Source organism: Lasiosphaeria miniovina (assembly GCF_030549165.1).
Source record: "Lasiosphaeria miniovina strain SMH2392-1A chromosome Unknown B0T26scaffold_4, whole genome shotgun sequence".
In the NCBI taxonomy this organism is placed as follows: Eukaryota; Fungi; Ascomycota; class Sordariomycetes; order Sordariales; family Lasiosphaeriaceae; genus Lasiosphaeria; species Lasiosphaeria miniovina.
The window spans coordinates 3,373,268-3,389,716 of record NW_026848223.1 but is presented as its reverse complement, the minus strand read 5'-3'; the positions used below and the strand labels follow the sequence as shown (position 1 = coordinate 3,389,716).

Here is a 16,449-nt window from a genome sequence, read left to right as displayed (position 1 = left end):
AAGGATTCGTACTCAGCCTGGGTTTAAACGCTTTCTTCTTCCGCCAGCTGAAGATGAGATGATGGGCGCGGCGGATCCAGACCCTATTATTGTCGTCAACTTGAGCCTGTATCGCTGTGATGCGTTCCTGGTTGAGCACAACCGGATCACGGTACTGGAATTGCCTGGCCTGACAACGAAAGAAGTCCAGGAACGGACACAGGATCTTCGATTATCTCGTGCAACAGGCTTTTTCCACATCACACTCTCCTGGAATGGCTCTGGGACAGCGTCGCACGTTCTACTCTTGGCGCGCTTGGTTTTGAAGGCTCTATCTCCGATGATAAGTGGCCCCGCGTGTGGTGGATTCCTACAGGACCCCTCAGCCAGCTACCCCTTCACGCAGCAGGACGACATATACGTAATTCTACCGAGACAGTACTAGATAGAGTAATTTCGTCGTACGCCTCGTCAATCAAGGCCTTAATATACGGGCGTCGACACCCTATTCGAGAGCCTGCTGGACCATTCACCGATTATGCGTAAGGACAATGTGCTCCAACACTTGCAGACGTGCAAGATATTCCACTTCGCCGGCCATGGGCAGACGGACCCGAAGGAGCCTTCACGGAGCTGTCTGCTCCTCGAGGACTGGAAAACCAACCCTCTCACAGTAGGAGACCTCCGCGACTACAGGCTCCAGGAGAACGGGCCGTTCCTTGGATACCTCTTGGCTTGCTCGACCGGATCCAACGAGGCTGCGAAACTTGCCGACGAGGGGATCCATCTTGTCAACGCTTTCTAGCTCGCAGGCTTCCGGCACGTGGTCGGAACACTCTGGGAGGTGTCGGACAAACACTGCGTCGATGTGGCAAGGGTGCTCTATGAGACGCTGCGGGACGAAGGGATGACGGATTTAGCGGCCTGCAGGATTTAGCGGTCTGCAGGGGACTCCATCGGGCGGTTCGCGCGCTGCGTGACGGGGGATCGAGGATGAAAAGGAGGAGATGGAAGAGGAGGAGGACGAAGAGGAGGAGGATGAAGAGGAGGAGGATGAAAAGGAGGACGAAAAGGAGGAGGATGAAAAGAAAAGGGACAGAAAGGCAAGAGATGCAACTCTGAAGCTCTCCGGGTTGCGGGTGCAAAAGATGGCAAACCCATACTGGATTCCCTACATCCACTTTGGCGTCTAGACGCGTCAAACGCGAGGATTCTCATTTGTACTCAGGAAAGTCGTAGGCAATCGTTTATTAGGGCAATGGCATGCAGCACTTGTAGAGAATTGGAATGCCTCTCCCAGAGAACCTCTGCTGCAGTGTTGTTATGATGTGTAATTACATTGAGGATAGGCCATCAGAGTACCCAGGCGCGTGCGAGGGCGCACGGTGTAGGCGGCTAGATACATAAAAGGTCCGCGCGTCGAAAAGATATAAGTGAGAAAAACGGAAGCCGATTTCGCTAACGACTGTATTCGATTTTACGAGACTTGTTTTTTTCATTCTGGTTGACGACATCGGGGGGGAGTGGGCGCGTACGTAATTACTCCTAGGCCACGTGACTTTAGTTATCTCCTGAGGAAGGAAACTTTCAGAACTTGTATTTTCCTATGCAATTAGTGTAGAAGCTTTGGAGCTACCCGCCCGTAAGACCTTGTTGAACTGCGTGCCTGACAGGCCTATAGGAGAGTACCTGTACAGGGTGCTACAGTGGGCTCGGTACTGTAGCTGGCGGGGCGGAAGCGGTAGCGAAGGCGGGAGCTAAGTGCAGGGTAGGTCGATAGTACTGCAAGGGTAGACTGTATGGAACTGTGCCCTACGGTCCAGTACAACAGTGCTCTGTGCAGGGCACCGAGGGAAGCAGGCTGACAACTACAGGTCTGTAGGACTCTGCTACAAGCCTGCCACTTAGACTGTGAGGACTCTGCTCAGCAGTCTACCTCGTAGACTATAGGGGACTCTGCCCTGTAGCCAGGGTCTTCGGGGGGCAATAGAAGTATTGAAGAAGACTGAGAGGAGTTGTATTATACATCATTCTGCCGCCGCGCGCGGGTCCTTCGACGGGGTCTCTTGTATTATTGGTTGGTCCCGACGAAATAATGAGTTATTAAGACGTAAAATCCGTAATTTGGTTAGTTCGGTTTAGGTGTAGCTGCTTATAACACCCTATATAGAAGGCGATGGTAGAATTTTGCCGATACCGCTGAGGCCGACGAAGACCACTCGGGCAGCTGGCTTGGAATGTCGCATGTCGATTTGCTCGAGATTGTCTCCGCGGTCGGCAAAATCGCGGTCGGCCGCGTGAGAAGGAGATGATCGCGAACGGCGGCGGCGGTATTTCCGGTCGTTCTGGGCAGGTTAGCGGCGTCGCGACGCTGCGAAACGGCTGGAACTTACCCGGTAGCAGAGAAATTCCGCTGTCACAGGTGCGTAGCTCTGCAAACTGAAAACATGGTCCCCAGGTCTGAACGATGCGGGATGGCATCTGCGCCATGGCTAAAGTCAAGTTAATTGCCCAAGCAAAGGATGGCTGGCCGCTGCTGAACAGGCGCACTAAAATTATGATACAGACGGATCGTGGCTTGAGTGGCGTAGGTCGATGCATGTAGCGAGATTACCTCCTCAGCCTCAGTTGCGTTCTTCACACCAATAAGCCGCACAATATCACAGCACCCGATGGTTCCATAACTCGCTCCGTCCCAACGTGAACAGGTATATGCTACGATACTCCGTGAAATGCCCAATAACGTGATAGCCGAAACTGTCGAGTACAGTGAGCGCGCAGCCCGCAGAATCCGATCGAGACTTTGACGATTTGGAACCACGACAAGCCCCTCGAACCGCGTCGGCCGCGAGGCGAAGATCACCCCTCTGATGCGCGATGCATTGGTTGAATAGCTAGTTAAATGACCCGATATATTTCGATACGAGATGTGTTCGTGGTACTCAAACTACGTAGGGATCCTACAGGTCGAAGGGTTGGTAGATCTACCGGCGGTCATGTTGTGTCTATTCCCCCTCTCTCTCTCTGCGGAACTAAGGTAGGTTCTACGTGCGACCGGGGTTTTTGTGTGTGCATGTGAGAGGTCCGCGCGCCGCACGTGCCTACTTGCACGTGCGTACTCGCGCGATCTCTGCTTCCTCCCTGCTAGTGTGCGGTCACCAGTATCGCTATTCCAACAAGATGATCCACTTCTTATACGATAGTTTCGGCCTCGAGGTGTCCCGACCACCATTTCTCGAACCCTGAAGATGGACTAGAAAGACCAATGGCCGTGAGCGAAGCAACGGAACTGTCACGGCGCGCAACGGCCGTAGCACACTATAACCCACTACAGGTTGCAAGTCGACGACTTGCAATTCTGGCATCCTTTTGGGGGTTCTAGCGCAGTGGTAGTGGGTGCTGTGAGCTGGCGCCGTCACAGGAACCCGGACCTACGGAAACTATATCTGTATAAACTGGTACTCGTTTTAACTAGTATTTATTGACGAGTCTGGCCATGATAAACGGAGTAGGCATCGACGCTAGGGCTCGGCGCCGAGCGGAGTAACGCCGTGTAGGTTGACGAGTTCAACCACGAATAACGTTTCAGATTATTGCTGCTTATACACAGAGTGGCGTTAGACTAGCAAGTATCTACCCTGGATCCACTAATGCCGTTATATTTGAAGATTCTATTGGACAGCTGCTGCTTTGTTGTGGCAAATGGCCGGAGACGAATTTAGTCCTTGTTATGGAAAATGCCTCTATCCATCGCTTAGAGAGGCTTGAGTAGATACGTATCGACGCTGAAGTAAGACTATTTAAACTAGCGGCCCACTCGCCAGATATGAACCCGATCGAGGAGCTCTTTACAGAGATCAAGACATACATCACACAGTAGCGGCATTATTACGCCGACCTCTTTGAGAAAGACTTTGAGACGTTCTTGAAAATGTGTGTTGATATTGTGGGTTCTCGGGCGGCGAGTGCTGAAGGTCATTTTCGTTACTCTAGCATTTCCATTGAGCACCCTCCCGAACTTTCCGAATAGTGGTATAGAATTATCACAGAAATAGAATACGTACACCCGACTCAATACGTCTACGCCTCATCTAGCCAAGCCTTGATCTTGCTAACAAACTGGATGGCGATCCCTCACTTGACCCCTTCTCAGAAAGTGTTAGATGTAAGGAAAAGGACACCCCAAACACCAACTGCGCGCACAGGGTGCGCGCCCACCACTTGTCACCAACTGGCTAGAACACTGCCAGCTGGCATACGCTACGCCGTGGCGCCACGACCGCAGACTGATGCCCGGGCCGAACCCCTGAGCAGGTATATAAACAATGGCCCTCGCCCATCTTCCTTTGCGAGGGCCAGGTTGAAGTCTTACACCAATACAAGTCATTGCTCCCCTACCTTCTTGCCTGCATTGTGACCACCTTGATCAGGCGTACCTACCTTCTCTTACATTAGAACAGCGGCATTCATGACCGTACTTTTGGTGCAGGAGGGGGTTAGCGCCAGGCACGTGCCGGCTCACGTGTACGTGAGCGCACGGGAGCCTGCGTGCCGATCCACTAAAACCAAGCCCACCCAGAAACCTTAGTTACTTCTGCAGACAATCAATGAACACCATTCCCCCCCCCACAGTATTACTACTACGAACTATTCCGGAATACCACGAACAGAAAGAGACCTTGCTTCAAAATTCTAGGCGGAGTAGAGCCGCTCTATAAGCTTCAACAGTCTTCCTTTCTTTGATAGCATTTTCCACTTAATGGAGTAGTGGATGCATGTGGATGGGGATTCGTTAGATGGCAGGCTAGGGTTCCAGTTGACTAGCTGGAGCAGTGGCAGCCCTGGTCTGCTTCTCTGCGGCTGATCATGCGGGGCCGGACTCGCGCCGCGGCTGCTGTAGGTAAGTTCGGGAGTTTGGCAATCAAGATCATTCTCGTTATACCACTGGCTTATATCGAAACTTGGGTTAGCCCTGGTGGCGACTCTCTACTGCAATCTAGTGCTGGTGATGACTCGAGACAGCCTATGGGGCATGCAGCACTCTAAAACACTAGCTTGACTGGCAAACTGGTTACCCCATTGATTTTAGCTGAAGATCAGCCCCCCTGACCTGCTTGCGACCATGCAGCTGCTGTTGTGTTGGAAAAAAGCCTCTATTTTGATACAGCCAATTGCGCCCAGACAGGCTTACAGGCCAATGCAGCCAACGGAATGGGCCTAGCCCAAGGCAACCCCTCTTTTTGGGGGTAAAATGGGGTCCCCTGCTGGCATGTCCCCAGGACCTACCTTTTGGACACTACACACAATCAGTCTATTGCATCTGCCCAAAAACTTTGGTCCACTTTTGTGTTTTCGAACAAGTTGGCGTATTCCTACTTCGTCACTATCGAGAATCGACTCTTCAGAAATCGTCATTATTAAATATCAACTCTTCAGCAATCGTCGTTATTAAATATCAACTCTTCTGCAATCGTCGCCATCGAGAATCGACTCTTAAGCAACCGTCCACGGCACATAATGCAATCCACGTCTCTCGGAGCCGGAAACCGGGGCCAGCAGGTGGGGCAGAACTACGGGACGGTCAACGCGGAGTTCAATCTCCCGCCAGGTAACGCTAGCGCCGTCCGTGCCTGCGCCCAGCCCACGCTGACGCTTCCACAGAACGAGCCGAAACTCCGCCAGCCCCCTTCGCGATCATCCCCTTCTCCCGCGACCCCGATTTTGTCAACCGTGGAGATATTCTCGACCAAATTGACCAGCGATATTCCAAGCCCGCCGCTCGTATAGCCCTTGTGGGCCTGGGTGGCGTTGGCAAATCGCAGCTTGCCATCGAGTTCGCTCACCGAATTGCCACGGGGCAGCCCGATATATGGGTATTCTGGGTCCACGCCGGGACGCAGCCGCGTATCGAAGAGGGGTTTAGGACGATTGCCGACGCCGTCAAGTTGCCCGGCCGTAACCAAACCAAAGCCGATATCCTACAACTTGTGTACGGCTGGCTGTCTAACGAACGGAACGGCAAATGGATTATGATCCTTGATAGCGCCGACGACCGTGACGTGTTGTACGGCCCGACTGGCGGTGACACGCATAATAGGCGGCAATTTACGGCGTACCTACCACAGAGTCGAAACGGATCGATTCTTATCACAACGCGCAATAAGGATCTGGCTTCCAGGCTGACTGGGTGCCGCCAAAACACTATCGATATCGGGCCGATGACGCAGACCAGTGCCCTCAAGCTCCTGGAGAAGAAGTTGGGGGGTTTCCCAGATGCTACTGTAGCCGCCGATCTCGTCCAGGCGCTCGACTTTATTCCGCTAGCCATCAACCAAGCCGCCGCGTATATACAAGCAAGGGCGCCGCGAAGCTCGCCTGAAATATACCTAGCTGAGTTCCGGGAGAGTGAGTACAAAAAGACTAGGCTTCTAGAGCACGATGCCGGGGATCTACGGCGGGACGAAGGTACGCCGAATACAATTTTCACGACGTGGCAGATATCTTTTAACCACATTCGGTCTAAGCGGCCATCTGCGGCGGATCTCCTATCACTTATGAGCTTTTTCGACCGACAAGGTATCCCCGAGTGGGTTCTAAAACCCTCCAGAGCCATTAACGTTCCAATACCAACACCGAGAAGACATCATTGGTGTCGCCACCCATGGCGCTGCCGCCGCCATTTAACTCCCATATATGGGCCCAATCTAGATAGCACGGAAGATAAGATAGGCAGCGGATTTGAAGATGATATAGCGATACTAAGGGACTACTGTCTTATCGTTACGAACGAGGCGGGGGACCAGTTTGAGATGCACGGGCTTGTGCAGCTGTCGATGAGGAAGTGGCTGGAAGCGGCTGGGCAGCAGGAGACATTTAAGCAGAAGTGTATTGAGCAAATGGCAGCGTCATTCCCAACGGGGAAGTACGAAAATTGGGCGATATGTCGAAGTCTCTTCGCACACGTTCAAGTAGTCCTTAGTTACCGGCCTAGTGAAGATAAGGCTGAAATATGGGCGACTCTGTTATATAATGGGGGATGGTATGCTTGGTCGCAAGGGAGATACGAGGTTGCAAAAAACATGCTAGGCAAGGTGAAGGAGGTTCAAGAGAGGAGGCATGGAAAGAAGGATATGGCGACTCTAGCGAGTACATCACTATTTGCAAGGGTCCTTTTGGGCCAAGGCCGGTGGGAGGAGGCCGAGAAGCTAGAGGTGCAGGTGATGGAGACGAGCAAGACCAAGCTCGGGGCCGATCACCCTTCTACGCTGACGAGCATGGCCAACCTAGCGTCGACATTTTGGAACCAGGGCCGGTGGGAGGAGGCCGAGAAGCTAGAGGTGCAGGTGATGGAGACGAGCAAGACCAAGCTCGGGGCCGATCACCCAGATACGCTGACGAATATGGGCAACCTAGCGTCGACATTTTGGAACCAGGGCCGGTGGGAGGAGGCCGAGAAGCTAGAGGTGCAGGTGATGGAGACAAGCAAGACCAAGCTCGGGGCCGATCACCCTTCTACGCTGACGAGCATGGCCAACCTAGCGTCGACATTTTGGAACCAGGGCAGGTGGGAGGAGGCCGAGAAGCTCTTTGTGCAGGTGATGGAGACGAGCAAGACCAAGCTCGGGGCCGATCACCCAGATACGCTGACGAATATGGGCAACCTAGCGTCGACATTTTGGAACCAGGGCCGGTGGGAGGAGGCCGAGAAGCTAGAGGTGCAGGTGATGGAGACAAGCAAGACCAAGCTCGGGGCCGATCACCCTTCTACGCTGACGAGCATGGCCAACCTAGCGTCGACATTTTGGAACCAGGGCAGGTGGGAGGAGGCCGAGAAGCTCTTTGTGCAGGTGATGGAGACGAGCAAGACCAAGCTCGGGGCCGATCACCCAGATACGCTGACGTATATGGGCAACCTCGCTTTTACTTGGAAAAGTCAAGGTCGACACGCCAATGCTTTAGCTCTGATGGAGGACTGTGCCCAGGCTCAACGGCGGGTTCTTGGCCAAAAGCATCCCGATACGCTATCGTCTTTGGCCACCGTTGCAAATTGGACTAGCTAGAGTGGGCTTTGTTATTACTTTGTACGTATCTGGAGGATTCTTCTAACTTTTCCTTATAATGAGATGAGTGATACGTATAGTACGTACAGAACAGTACTATAGATTAGGTATGCAATTAGCGGGTTGATTTGCGCCTTGTGACCTTGCTTATATTTGATTGGTCGTTCATTACAGCACTTATTCGCACGTGGTGGCGCGCGAGCCAAGCGCCAAAAGCGGTCAATGCATTTTTTTTCCCTAGGCTCCCGGCTCCCGGCTCTAGCAAGTTTTGGAGCTGACTTGTTTCGGTACAAAGCTACCTGCGATGCACTGTGTGACCCACTGCTAGTGACAAAATGGCCCGTGCGGAGAAAGTTTTGAACATTGAAATCGTGGACATTGATTTCGTTCTTTACTGTACTCGGAGAATCTAAAGCCAAGGAAGGAAAAGAGGAAGCTATCGCAGGCGCCTGCCTGCAGCAGCAGGCGGCGCTAGCAGGCAAGCGGTTGGCAAAATAACACGAACTACAAAGATGGATTGGTCTGTGCGGGCGGCTTTACACTAGCAGACACTACCAATTTTACAATATTCGATGGCATTCGACTCACACCACCACTGCTGGCAACGTACGTAGATTCCATGGTAAGGCGGATGCAAGATGTGTTAGAGGGCGATGGTCGTATGACAGGGTGGTAACAGCCACTACATAGAGATATCTAGATTTATATGTAAATCTGGCCCCCAGGGATGTACCTTAAAGTAATGAGTTCGTCTTTTTTTGTCAACCGCTTGGCAGGGTAACAATATCGGTTACAAGAGCCTGCATGGTACCGCTAAGAGATCCACGGTATATTCCGTAGCGTTTTAATTGGGTGCATTCCATTTTACGTGTCTCTGCGAGACAGAGTAGTGGGCGTTTCTAAAAACGGCATTCTATCAGCTAAACTTGATACAAAATTCGTTTTAATCAAGAAAGAGATAAGACGCCGCATTTTTATCCAGTGCCCTTCTAGAGCCCCATTTTCGACTCCTGTGTAGCCTCATTTTCAGCTATTTTAAGTCCTAAAGATAAGGCTTCTGACTGCCAGACTAGTAGTTGGGTGGGTGACCACTAGCGAATCCCTGGTGGGTGCTGTATGTTTCTTTGCCACCTTTTTGGATTTTAGTGCCCTTTTTTATTTCGGAATTACTAATGTTGATAACCCAACCCCCCCCCCCCCCGTACTTAATTAACTCCTATGGAGCCCCACATTCTACACCTTCAACACCGAGAATGTCAACTTTCAAGGTCCCAGACTCTGGAGTGCGTCTAATTTTTGACCTGAAATTTAAAAAAATTATATTCCCGTTCCCAGCCTGTACAACCTGTTGAAGGCCGGGCCCTTTGTAATCCATTGACAGACCCGTCTTCGCAGCGCGGCGACACCCGTTGTGGTCTGGGCCTCTTTTGTTCCCAATTGCCACCCGCAAAGGAGAGCCAAGGAACGCCAAGGCGGAGTAAGCTACCTGCTTGTAGAAGGTGTTACTATAAATTCGAAGAATATCTAGCATCCAGTCTCCCGCATCTACCCAGCAAATCCATCTCGCACCTCCTTCTACTCACTTTAATCGGAGATGGAGCATCACCGACATCAGCAAAACAATAGCGACATAGCCCAAGGGGGTTAGCAGAGCGTATTCTACTCACAGACTCCACAGCCATCAACGCTACCTCTTCAATAGCCCGTTGAGACCTGGGGACAGCATCCGCAAAGCTGGAATGATTATGGCTCAAGGGTCCAGATGCGGGTCTTGGCGCTTTAGAGAGCTGCCTCATACGGCCACTGGGTGGGGCTGTCAGGTCTCACTATCGGAGGATGCGATGGTGACATTCGGTATACAATCTGCTTCAGCACCTGGACTGGGAAGCTAGTCGGGACAACACTATGTAAAAGGCTGCGGGTGCCCCCCGTTCCCCTCGTGTCTCGACTTGGACAACCTCGCCCACGTCTTCGCCATGTCGGACACCAAGAAGAGCCTGGAGATGACCCAGGGGACCAGCATGGTCGAGCCTGCGACTGCTCTGAGCAGGGTCCATTCCGAGGCCGAGAAGGCGTCGGTGGGCAGCAGCGATCCGCTGAAGCCATATCCCACCGAGGAAGAGTTCGCCACCCTCCCCCGTGTGCCCGGCTCCATCCCGTGGACGGCGTGGACTGTTGCGATTGTCGAGTTCGCTGAGCGCTTCTCATACTACGGCACCACTGCTGTCTGTGAGTCAACTTGGATCCTGTCTGACCTTGTCCACGTTTTCTGACCTTTGGTAATCAGTCGTCAACTTCATCCAGAAGCCGCTCCCCGTCGGATCCCACACGGGTGCCGGATTTCTCATCTCCCCCGGCTCGGGAGCATTGGGCCTCGGCCAGCGCGCATCCACCGGGCTCACCACCTTCAACAACTTCTGGTCCTACGTCACTCCTCTCGCGGGCGCCTACGTCGCCGACACGTACTTTGGCCGGTATCTGACCATCCAGTACTCCATCGTCTTCGCCCTCGTCGGCCACGTGATCCTCATCCTCTCGGCGATCCCGCCGGTCATCGTCCACCCCACTGCTTCCGTCGCTGTCTTCGCCGTCGGCCTCGTCATCATGGGCATCGGAACCGGCGGCTTCAAGTCTAACATCTCCCCGCTGATTGCCGAGCAGTACAAAGACGACCACGCGTACGTGCGCGTCGACAAGAAGGGCAACAGGGAGATTGTCGACCCCGCCGTCACCACGGCCCGCATCTACATCTACTTCTACATGCTGATCAACGTCGGCTCGCTGACGGGGTCCCTGGCCATGGTGTACTCGGAGCACTACGTGGGCTTCTGGCTGTCGTTCCTGCTGCCCACCATCGTCTTCCTCATCGCCCCCATGATCCTGCTCTACTACAAGAAGTTCTACACGCTGTCGCCGCCGACGGGCTCCGTCATGGCCACGGCCTACAAGCTGCTCCGGCTGGCCTTCAAGGGCCGGTGGTCGTGGAACCTGGCGCAGACCAAGCGCAACTTCAAGGACCCCGAGTTCTGGAACGTGGTCAAGCCCTCCAACTTCGCGCCGGCCGACCGCCCGGCGTGGATGACGTTTGACGACGAGTGGGTCGACGAGGTGCGGCGCGGGCTGCTGGCGTGCAAGGTGTTCCTGTGGTATCCTCTGTACTACCTGGCCTACAACCAGATGACGGGCAACCTGGTGTCGCAGGCGTCGACCATGACGCTGGGCGGCGTGCCCAACGACATCATCGCCAAGCTCAACCCCATCTCCATCATCATCTTGATCCCGCTGATGGACTTTGTGCTGTACCCGCTGATCGCCAGGTGCGGCGTCAACCTGACGCCCATCAAGAAGATCACGGCCGGCTTCGTGCTGGCCGCGCTGTCTATGGTGGCTGCGTGCGTCACCCAGTACTACATCTACCGCATGTCGCCGTGCGGCGACCACATCAACGCCTCCGTGAAGGCCGGCCGCAAGGACTGCGCAGCCCCCTTCACCGTCTGGATCCAGATCTTCCCCTACGCCCTCATCGGCCTGTCCGAGGTCCTCGCCTCCATCACTAAGCTTGAGTACGCGTACACCAAGGCGCCCAAGAACATGCGGTCGACCGTGCAGGCCATCGCGCTCGCCATGTCGGCCATCTCGAGCGCCATCGGCCAGGGCCTGACGGCGCTCTCGGAGGATCCGCTGCTGGTGTGGAACTACGGGTCGGTCGCGGTCATCGCCATGATCGGTGCGATCGGCTTCTGGCTCACCTTCCGCGTGGCTGATCGCGACGAGGATGCGCTCAACAATCTGAAGCACAGCAAGTACGAGGGCGATGCGGTTGTCGTCGAGGTGGATGCCGAGAGTCTACAGAGTCGCCAGGTCGGTGCCAGTGTTGATGAGAAGGCTGGTGTTAAGAGTGTGCCGTAGTCAGGGACACAGCGTCGGTGATGGTGGTGGTGGTGGAATGGGAGATATTAGATACCCCGTAGCAGGGAATGAAAGAAAAGTTATTTATTACTGTAAATACGTCGTGCCACTTCAACGTACCTAGCAATTACAGCCACGTACCTAGCAATTCCATCCACCTAGCTAGCAATTCCATACACCTACCTAGCAATTATATCCACGTGAGCTGGCCTAGAACCTTGTCCCCCGCCCTCGGGTTAAACTTGACAGGTACAAGACCCAGTGGCCATTCGTTGCTTCTCATGATCAGTCAAACAAGAGCAAGGCCCTGACAGCCCCCGGTAGAGACATTGGTGCTGTACTTCTTTTTTACTTTATTATTTCTCATTTGCTCCACATGTCATCTCTGAGCCTTATTCAACCCCTCTGGCTTTTTCGTTCCGCCGTCTTTACGCACCCGCGGTAGGGCGTGTTTGCTGTTGCTGTGGAAACAAACTGGCCGACCAAACCATTTGACAGAAAATGCGACAGATAATATGGATGTGGTCTTTGTCAAAGTTCTTTGAACGTAATCGTTCCACTTGTGCTTGCCAGATTCACTCCCCTCATGTTATTCCTTCTTGTCACGTCATGAGAATGGAATTTGCAGACCCTGTGGGGTCTCCTGCGAAGCTATTAACTGGTTTCAATCTTTCTAACCGGCGTGCCACTCTCTGCTTTATCCCGAGCTGATCCCGAGCTGCAGCCCTCAGTACCTGGTTCATCTTGACGCTTCGCAAATTAACCCATCTCGCAATTTAGTTAGCCCGCAACGACTGGTATCAATCGCCGCCCGAAACTCCAAAGCCAATGCTCCCACGTGCCCTGACTCGCTACTTCTTAGCCGGCGCATTGGTCTCGACGCCGCCGTAGTTCTTGCTCTCGGCCAGCATCTCCCACGGCGCAAAGACATTTTTGCTGCGGGCGAGCGTGGGCACGAGCTCGGGGAAGTGGCGGCCGAGCACATCCTTCATGCCCGAGTCCTGGACCCAGCGGAAGCCCTCGGGGGTGTACGTGTCGGCGTTCCACGCCGTCGCAATGAACCGGTCCGACTTGAGGCGGCGCGAGGCCATGAGGATGAAAACGCGGAACGCCGTCTCGCTGAACCCGAACCCTGGGATCACGGGCTCCGAGTGCGAGCCCACTAGCGCGTCGACGAGCGCGATGTCGCCGCCGTAGGCCTTGGACAGCGCGGCGGCCAGCTCCGGGTTGTGTCCGCCGACCAGCTCGTCGAACGTTTGCGGGACGCGCAGCCGCAGCAGCCGGCGGAACTCGCAGTACCGCGGCACGCCGCGCTCGCGGTCGCGCAGGATGTCCACCGTGCCCAGGTCGCGTGTCTGCCCGTCGGGTGTCGTCAGCCCGCGTAGGAAGTCGGGGTAGTTGTTGTTCGTGATGGCGCCCGGGTAGTTGATGCCGAACGAGTACAGCGCGTCGCCGAAGCTGACGGCGGGCTCGGCCCCGACGAGCGGGTCCCGCGCGTGCGCGAACGTCAGGTCCGGCAGCGGGATCGTCGACTTGTGCGCGCCCGACGTCGCGTCGAAGAAGGCGATGTTGTCTGGCAACCGACAGCGTAAGTATAAACAAAAGCACGGCGAGAGGGGAGGAGAGGAGAGGGGAGAGGAGAGGGGAGAGAGGAGAGGAGAGGAGAGGAGAGGAGGGAGGGGAGAGGAGAGGAGAGGAGGGGGGGCAGAGGAGAGGAGAGGAGAGAAGAGGAGTTTTTACCCGGCATCAACGAGTGCATGCGGTACACGGACACAAACTCCTCGGTCAGCGAATACGGCGCGCCGTCCTGCTCGGCGCCGCTGCCCGGGATGCCGCTGATGATTTCGCTCGTCTTGGACAGGCGGCCGACCAGCTTGGTCAGCTTCTCGCCCACGATCCCCCACCAGTTGGCCGACATGGCCACCTGCAGGGCCGGATGGGCCAGGATGGCCGGCGTCCACTCGACCGTGTGGATCTTGGCCATCAGCGCACAGTTGACGAGCCGCGCCTTGTCGAAGATCTGGTCGCTGGTGTGGGTCACGGGTGTCAGCTCAGACTCTCAGTCGCGGGCGAAACAAAGGGGCCTGGCCTCACCCCGTCCAGCTCGGATGCGCGCCGCGTAGCTTGTCGCAGATGGCGTTGTGCTCAAGGGCAAACAGCGTGTGCAGCAGCTCCATGCCGATCCACCAGTTGCTGTTGAAGCCCGTCAGGGGGTTGCCGCCGGGGTCGCGGGGCAGGAAGGCCGCGCAGCCGCGCTCGTCGAGGGCCAGCTTGCCGTCGGGCAGCCTGGAGCGCAGGGTCTGGGTGACGGCCTCGCTCGACCCGTAGATCTGGCTGCCGTCCCACCAGGCCGTGTTGAGGTTGCGGTAGCCCGGGCAGGCCACGTCGGACGGGTCGAGGACCGCGTCGGGCTGCGTGCGGTGCAGCCGCATGTGCTCCTGCACCCACGGGTCGCCGGCGTCGGCGGGCAGCGGCACGTCGAGCGTCTGCGTGGCGCTCTCCTCGTGGTTGAACCAGTCGTGGATCTGAAACTGGATCCACGCCGCCGCCAGCAGGTTGAGCGTCGTGGCCGGCACGAAGCCGCCTTCCTTGCGCGCCATGAACAGGTTGCTGATGGTTCGCGGGTTGGGATTCATCAGCTCCTCGTCGCTGGGCCGCGGCGTGAACTGGCGCGGGAAGTTGCGCCCCAGCCGCATGCCCGCGCACCCCATCAGTGGCATCTCGAGCGAGTTGAACTTGCCGTCCGAGTTGCGCGCCCCGAGGAACCGCTCGTCGAGCAGCGGCTCCGAGGCTACCGAGCCCTGCGCCACCCCCGACGCGTAGCCGTCGTGCAGGTTGAACTGGCGCAGCTCGATGCGCAGAAAGGCCAGGTTGAAGGCCCCCAGGAACCCCGGCAGCTTGTACCACGGGATCACCTTGTTGACCAGCCTGAAGGCGCCGATGCCGAGCCGGTCCGTGAAGCCGGGCTGGAACGACGGGAGAGGCTCGGCATTTTGGTCCTCTGGCTTTTGCTTTGTCACGGTAACGTTGCCGACGCTGTTGTTTTTCCCGTTATTGCTGACGCTGTTGTTTTTCCCGTTGTTGCTGTTGCTGTCAGATGCAGGGGCAGATGCAGCCATGGCTGACCGGAACCAGCGACGTCGTCCCGAAATATGTCTTGAACTGGGCTCGTTTTGCTGGGCGGCTCGATGACAATATGAGTTGGAAAAAAAATAGGATGTGATGAAGGTAGATGCCCGGATAAGCTGCCAGACACGGGGCCACGCATAATTATACTTTGTCTCTAGGGTGGCAATGGTCGATACCCCCCCTCACAACCACCTCCTGCCGAGCTTCCTTCACGCCAAACATAGCTCGGCAGGGCTGACGCGGGCGGTGCGGCGGGTGCAGTGCAGTGCAGGCTGCCATGGACGACGGATGAGACTGTGGCGGGCTGGACTCGGATCCAGCCCTATCAGAGGGCCTGTCAGACGCGCACTTCCCGGCATGTGTGCACATGGAGTGCCTGACGTGAGCATGCTATGCCATACCATGGCATGCCCTGCCATGGAATGCCCGGCCATGCCAATTCCGTGTATTTACCCCGGTCACGTCCGATTCCCACCGTCCCATGTTGGCGTGGAATTTAGCGTGGTAAGACAGCCACCCCCCACTCGACACATGCCGGCGGCAAGGTCCGAGAGACTGGCAGGGGCAGTCCGAACGAGACCGAGCGGAACTAGTAATAAGGAGCGGCCTAAAACCGAGCCGGCGAGCAGCCACTGCGCCGGCGCCATTTGTCTACTACGAAGCGCCTTAAGGGGCACTCGCAGCGGCCGCATCTGCGTGTCTGTTGTGCGGTGCTTCGCAGACGGTGCGTGCTGTTGGGCTAGCCATGGCTGTGCGTGCGTCGTGAAGGATGTTAGTTCGCTACATGCGCAGGCCCCCTAAAATGCGGCAAATGCGAGCGAACCACACAGCTGGGAGAGCCGGAGGGCGGTTGGTCGGTCGGTCGGACGAGATTGTGATGAACCTCAAAGGGCTGGCTGCATGGGTCCGGGGGGCTGATTACCATGGCCTCGCTGCCATTGGCGGGGAGCCTACTTGCGTGTAGCCCCAACCGCTTTAGCGTGCCGCCACTAAGACTGCGAGACATTAGGGGTCCTTGGCTTAATTCGCCGGTCCCAGACAGACGACGGGCCGAGCACCACAGATGCGGTTCTGGGCCACCTGTCGAGGGATAAGGCCGTGGTAACCGATGAGCAAGGCTGACGTGAGAAGTTACCACCCAGCTCAACATGGCTCGGAATGCAACCACACGCAAAATGTGCCTGCCACTGGCATGCTCACGAGACTACTCTCGTACGCACTTGATTCCTTCCATAAACTCGCCTGGTCGAGGTCGCCTCTGCCGCCACTCTGGGTATAAACCCGAACAACTCTCCCTCGCCATCACCAGCCGAGGTATCCTGCAGCCGTTAGCAGATCACAATTAAACAAAGATGCAGCTCTCCATCTTCCA

General features: G+C 55.7%; 5 protein-coding genes across 5 annotated transcripts; 3 read left to right on the top strand and 2 right to left on the bottom strand.

Moving 5' to 3' along the window:
• Positions 1–517: 517 nt before the first annotated feature.
• B0T26DRAFT_776642 (uncharacterized protein) lies at positions 518–1,289 on the top strand (the record flags this gene model as incomplete). Its single annotated transcript, XM_060446619.1, has 2 exons — positions 518–769; positions 972–1,289. 2 exons carry the CDS (start codon positions 518–520, stop codon positions 1,170–1,172), a joined length of 453 nt encoding a protein of 150 aa, XP_060296541.1. The 3' UTR covers positions 1,173–1,289.
• Positions 1,290–4,143: 2,854 nt separating this feature from the next.
• B0T26DRAFT_710767 (uncharacterized protein) lies at positions 4,144–4,391 on the bottom strand (the record flags this gene model as incomplete). The annotated part of the gene is made up of 1 exon (XM_060441994.1): positions 4,144–4,391. A coding segment is annotated over exon 1 (223 nt), but the record flags the coding sequence as incomplete, so codon positions are not given.
• A 3,420-nt stretch (positions 4,392–7,811) lies between these two features.
• B0T26DRAFT_627782 (uncharacterized protein) lies at positions 7,812–8,039 on the top strand (the record flags this gene model as incomplete). The annotated part of the gene is made up of 1 exon (XM_060436214.1): positions 7,812–8,039. A coding segment is annotated over one exon (228 nt), but the record flags the coding sequence as incomplete, so codon positions are not given.
• A 1,820-nt stretch (positions 8,040–9,859) lies between these two features.
• Positions 9,860–12,132, top strand: B0T26DRAFT_829719 (MFS peptide transporter-like protein Ptr2). Its single transcript, XM_060447457.1, has 2 exons — positions 9,860–10,268; positions 10,327–12,132. The coding sequence occupies exons 1-2, from the start codon at positions 10,016–10,018 to the stop codon at positions 11,946–11,948; spliced, it is 1,875 nt and encodes a 624-aa protein (XP_060296538.1). The 5' UTR covers positions 9,860–10,015; the 3' UTR covers positions 11,949–12,132.
• A 667-nt stretch (positions 12,133–12,799) lies between these two features.
• On the bottom strand, positions 12,800–15,067 carry B0T26DRAFT_751769 (heme peroxidase-domain-containing protein; the record flags this gene model as incomplete). The annotated part of the gene is made up of 3 exons (XM_060445431.1): positions 12,800–13,521; positions 13,689–13,975; positions 14,043–15,067. 3 exons carry the CDS (start codon positions 15,065–15,067, stop codon positions 12,800–12,802), a joined length of 2,034 nt encoding a protein of 677 aa, XP_060296537.1.
• Between the last annotated feature and the right edge of the window lie 1,382 nt (positions 15,068–16,449).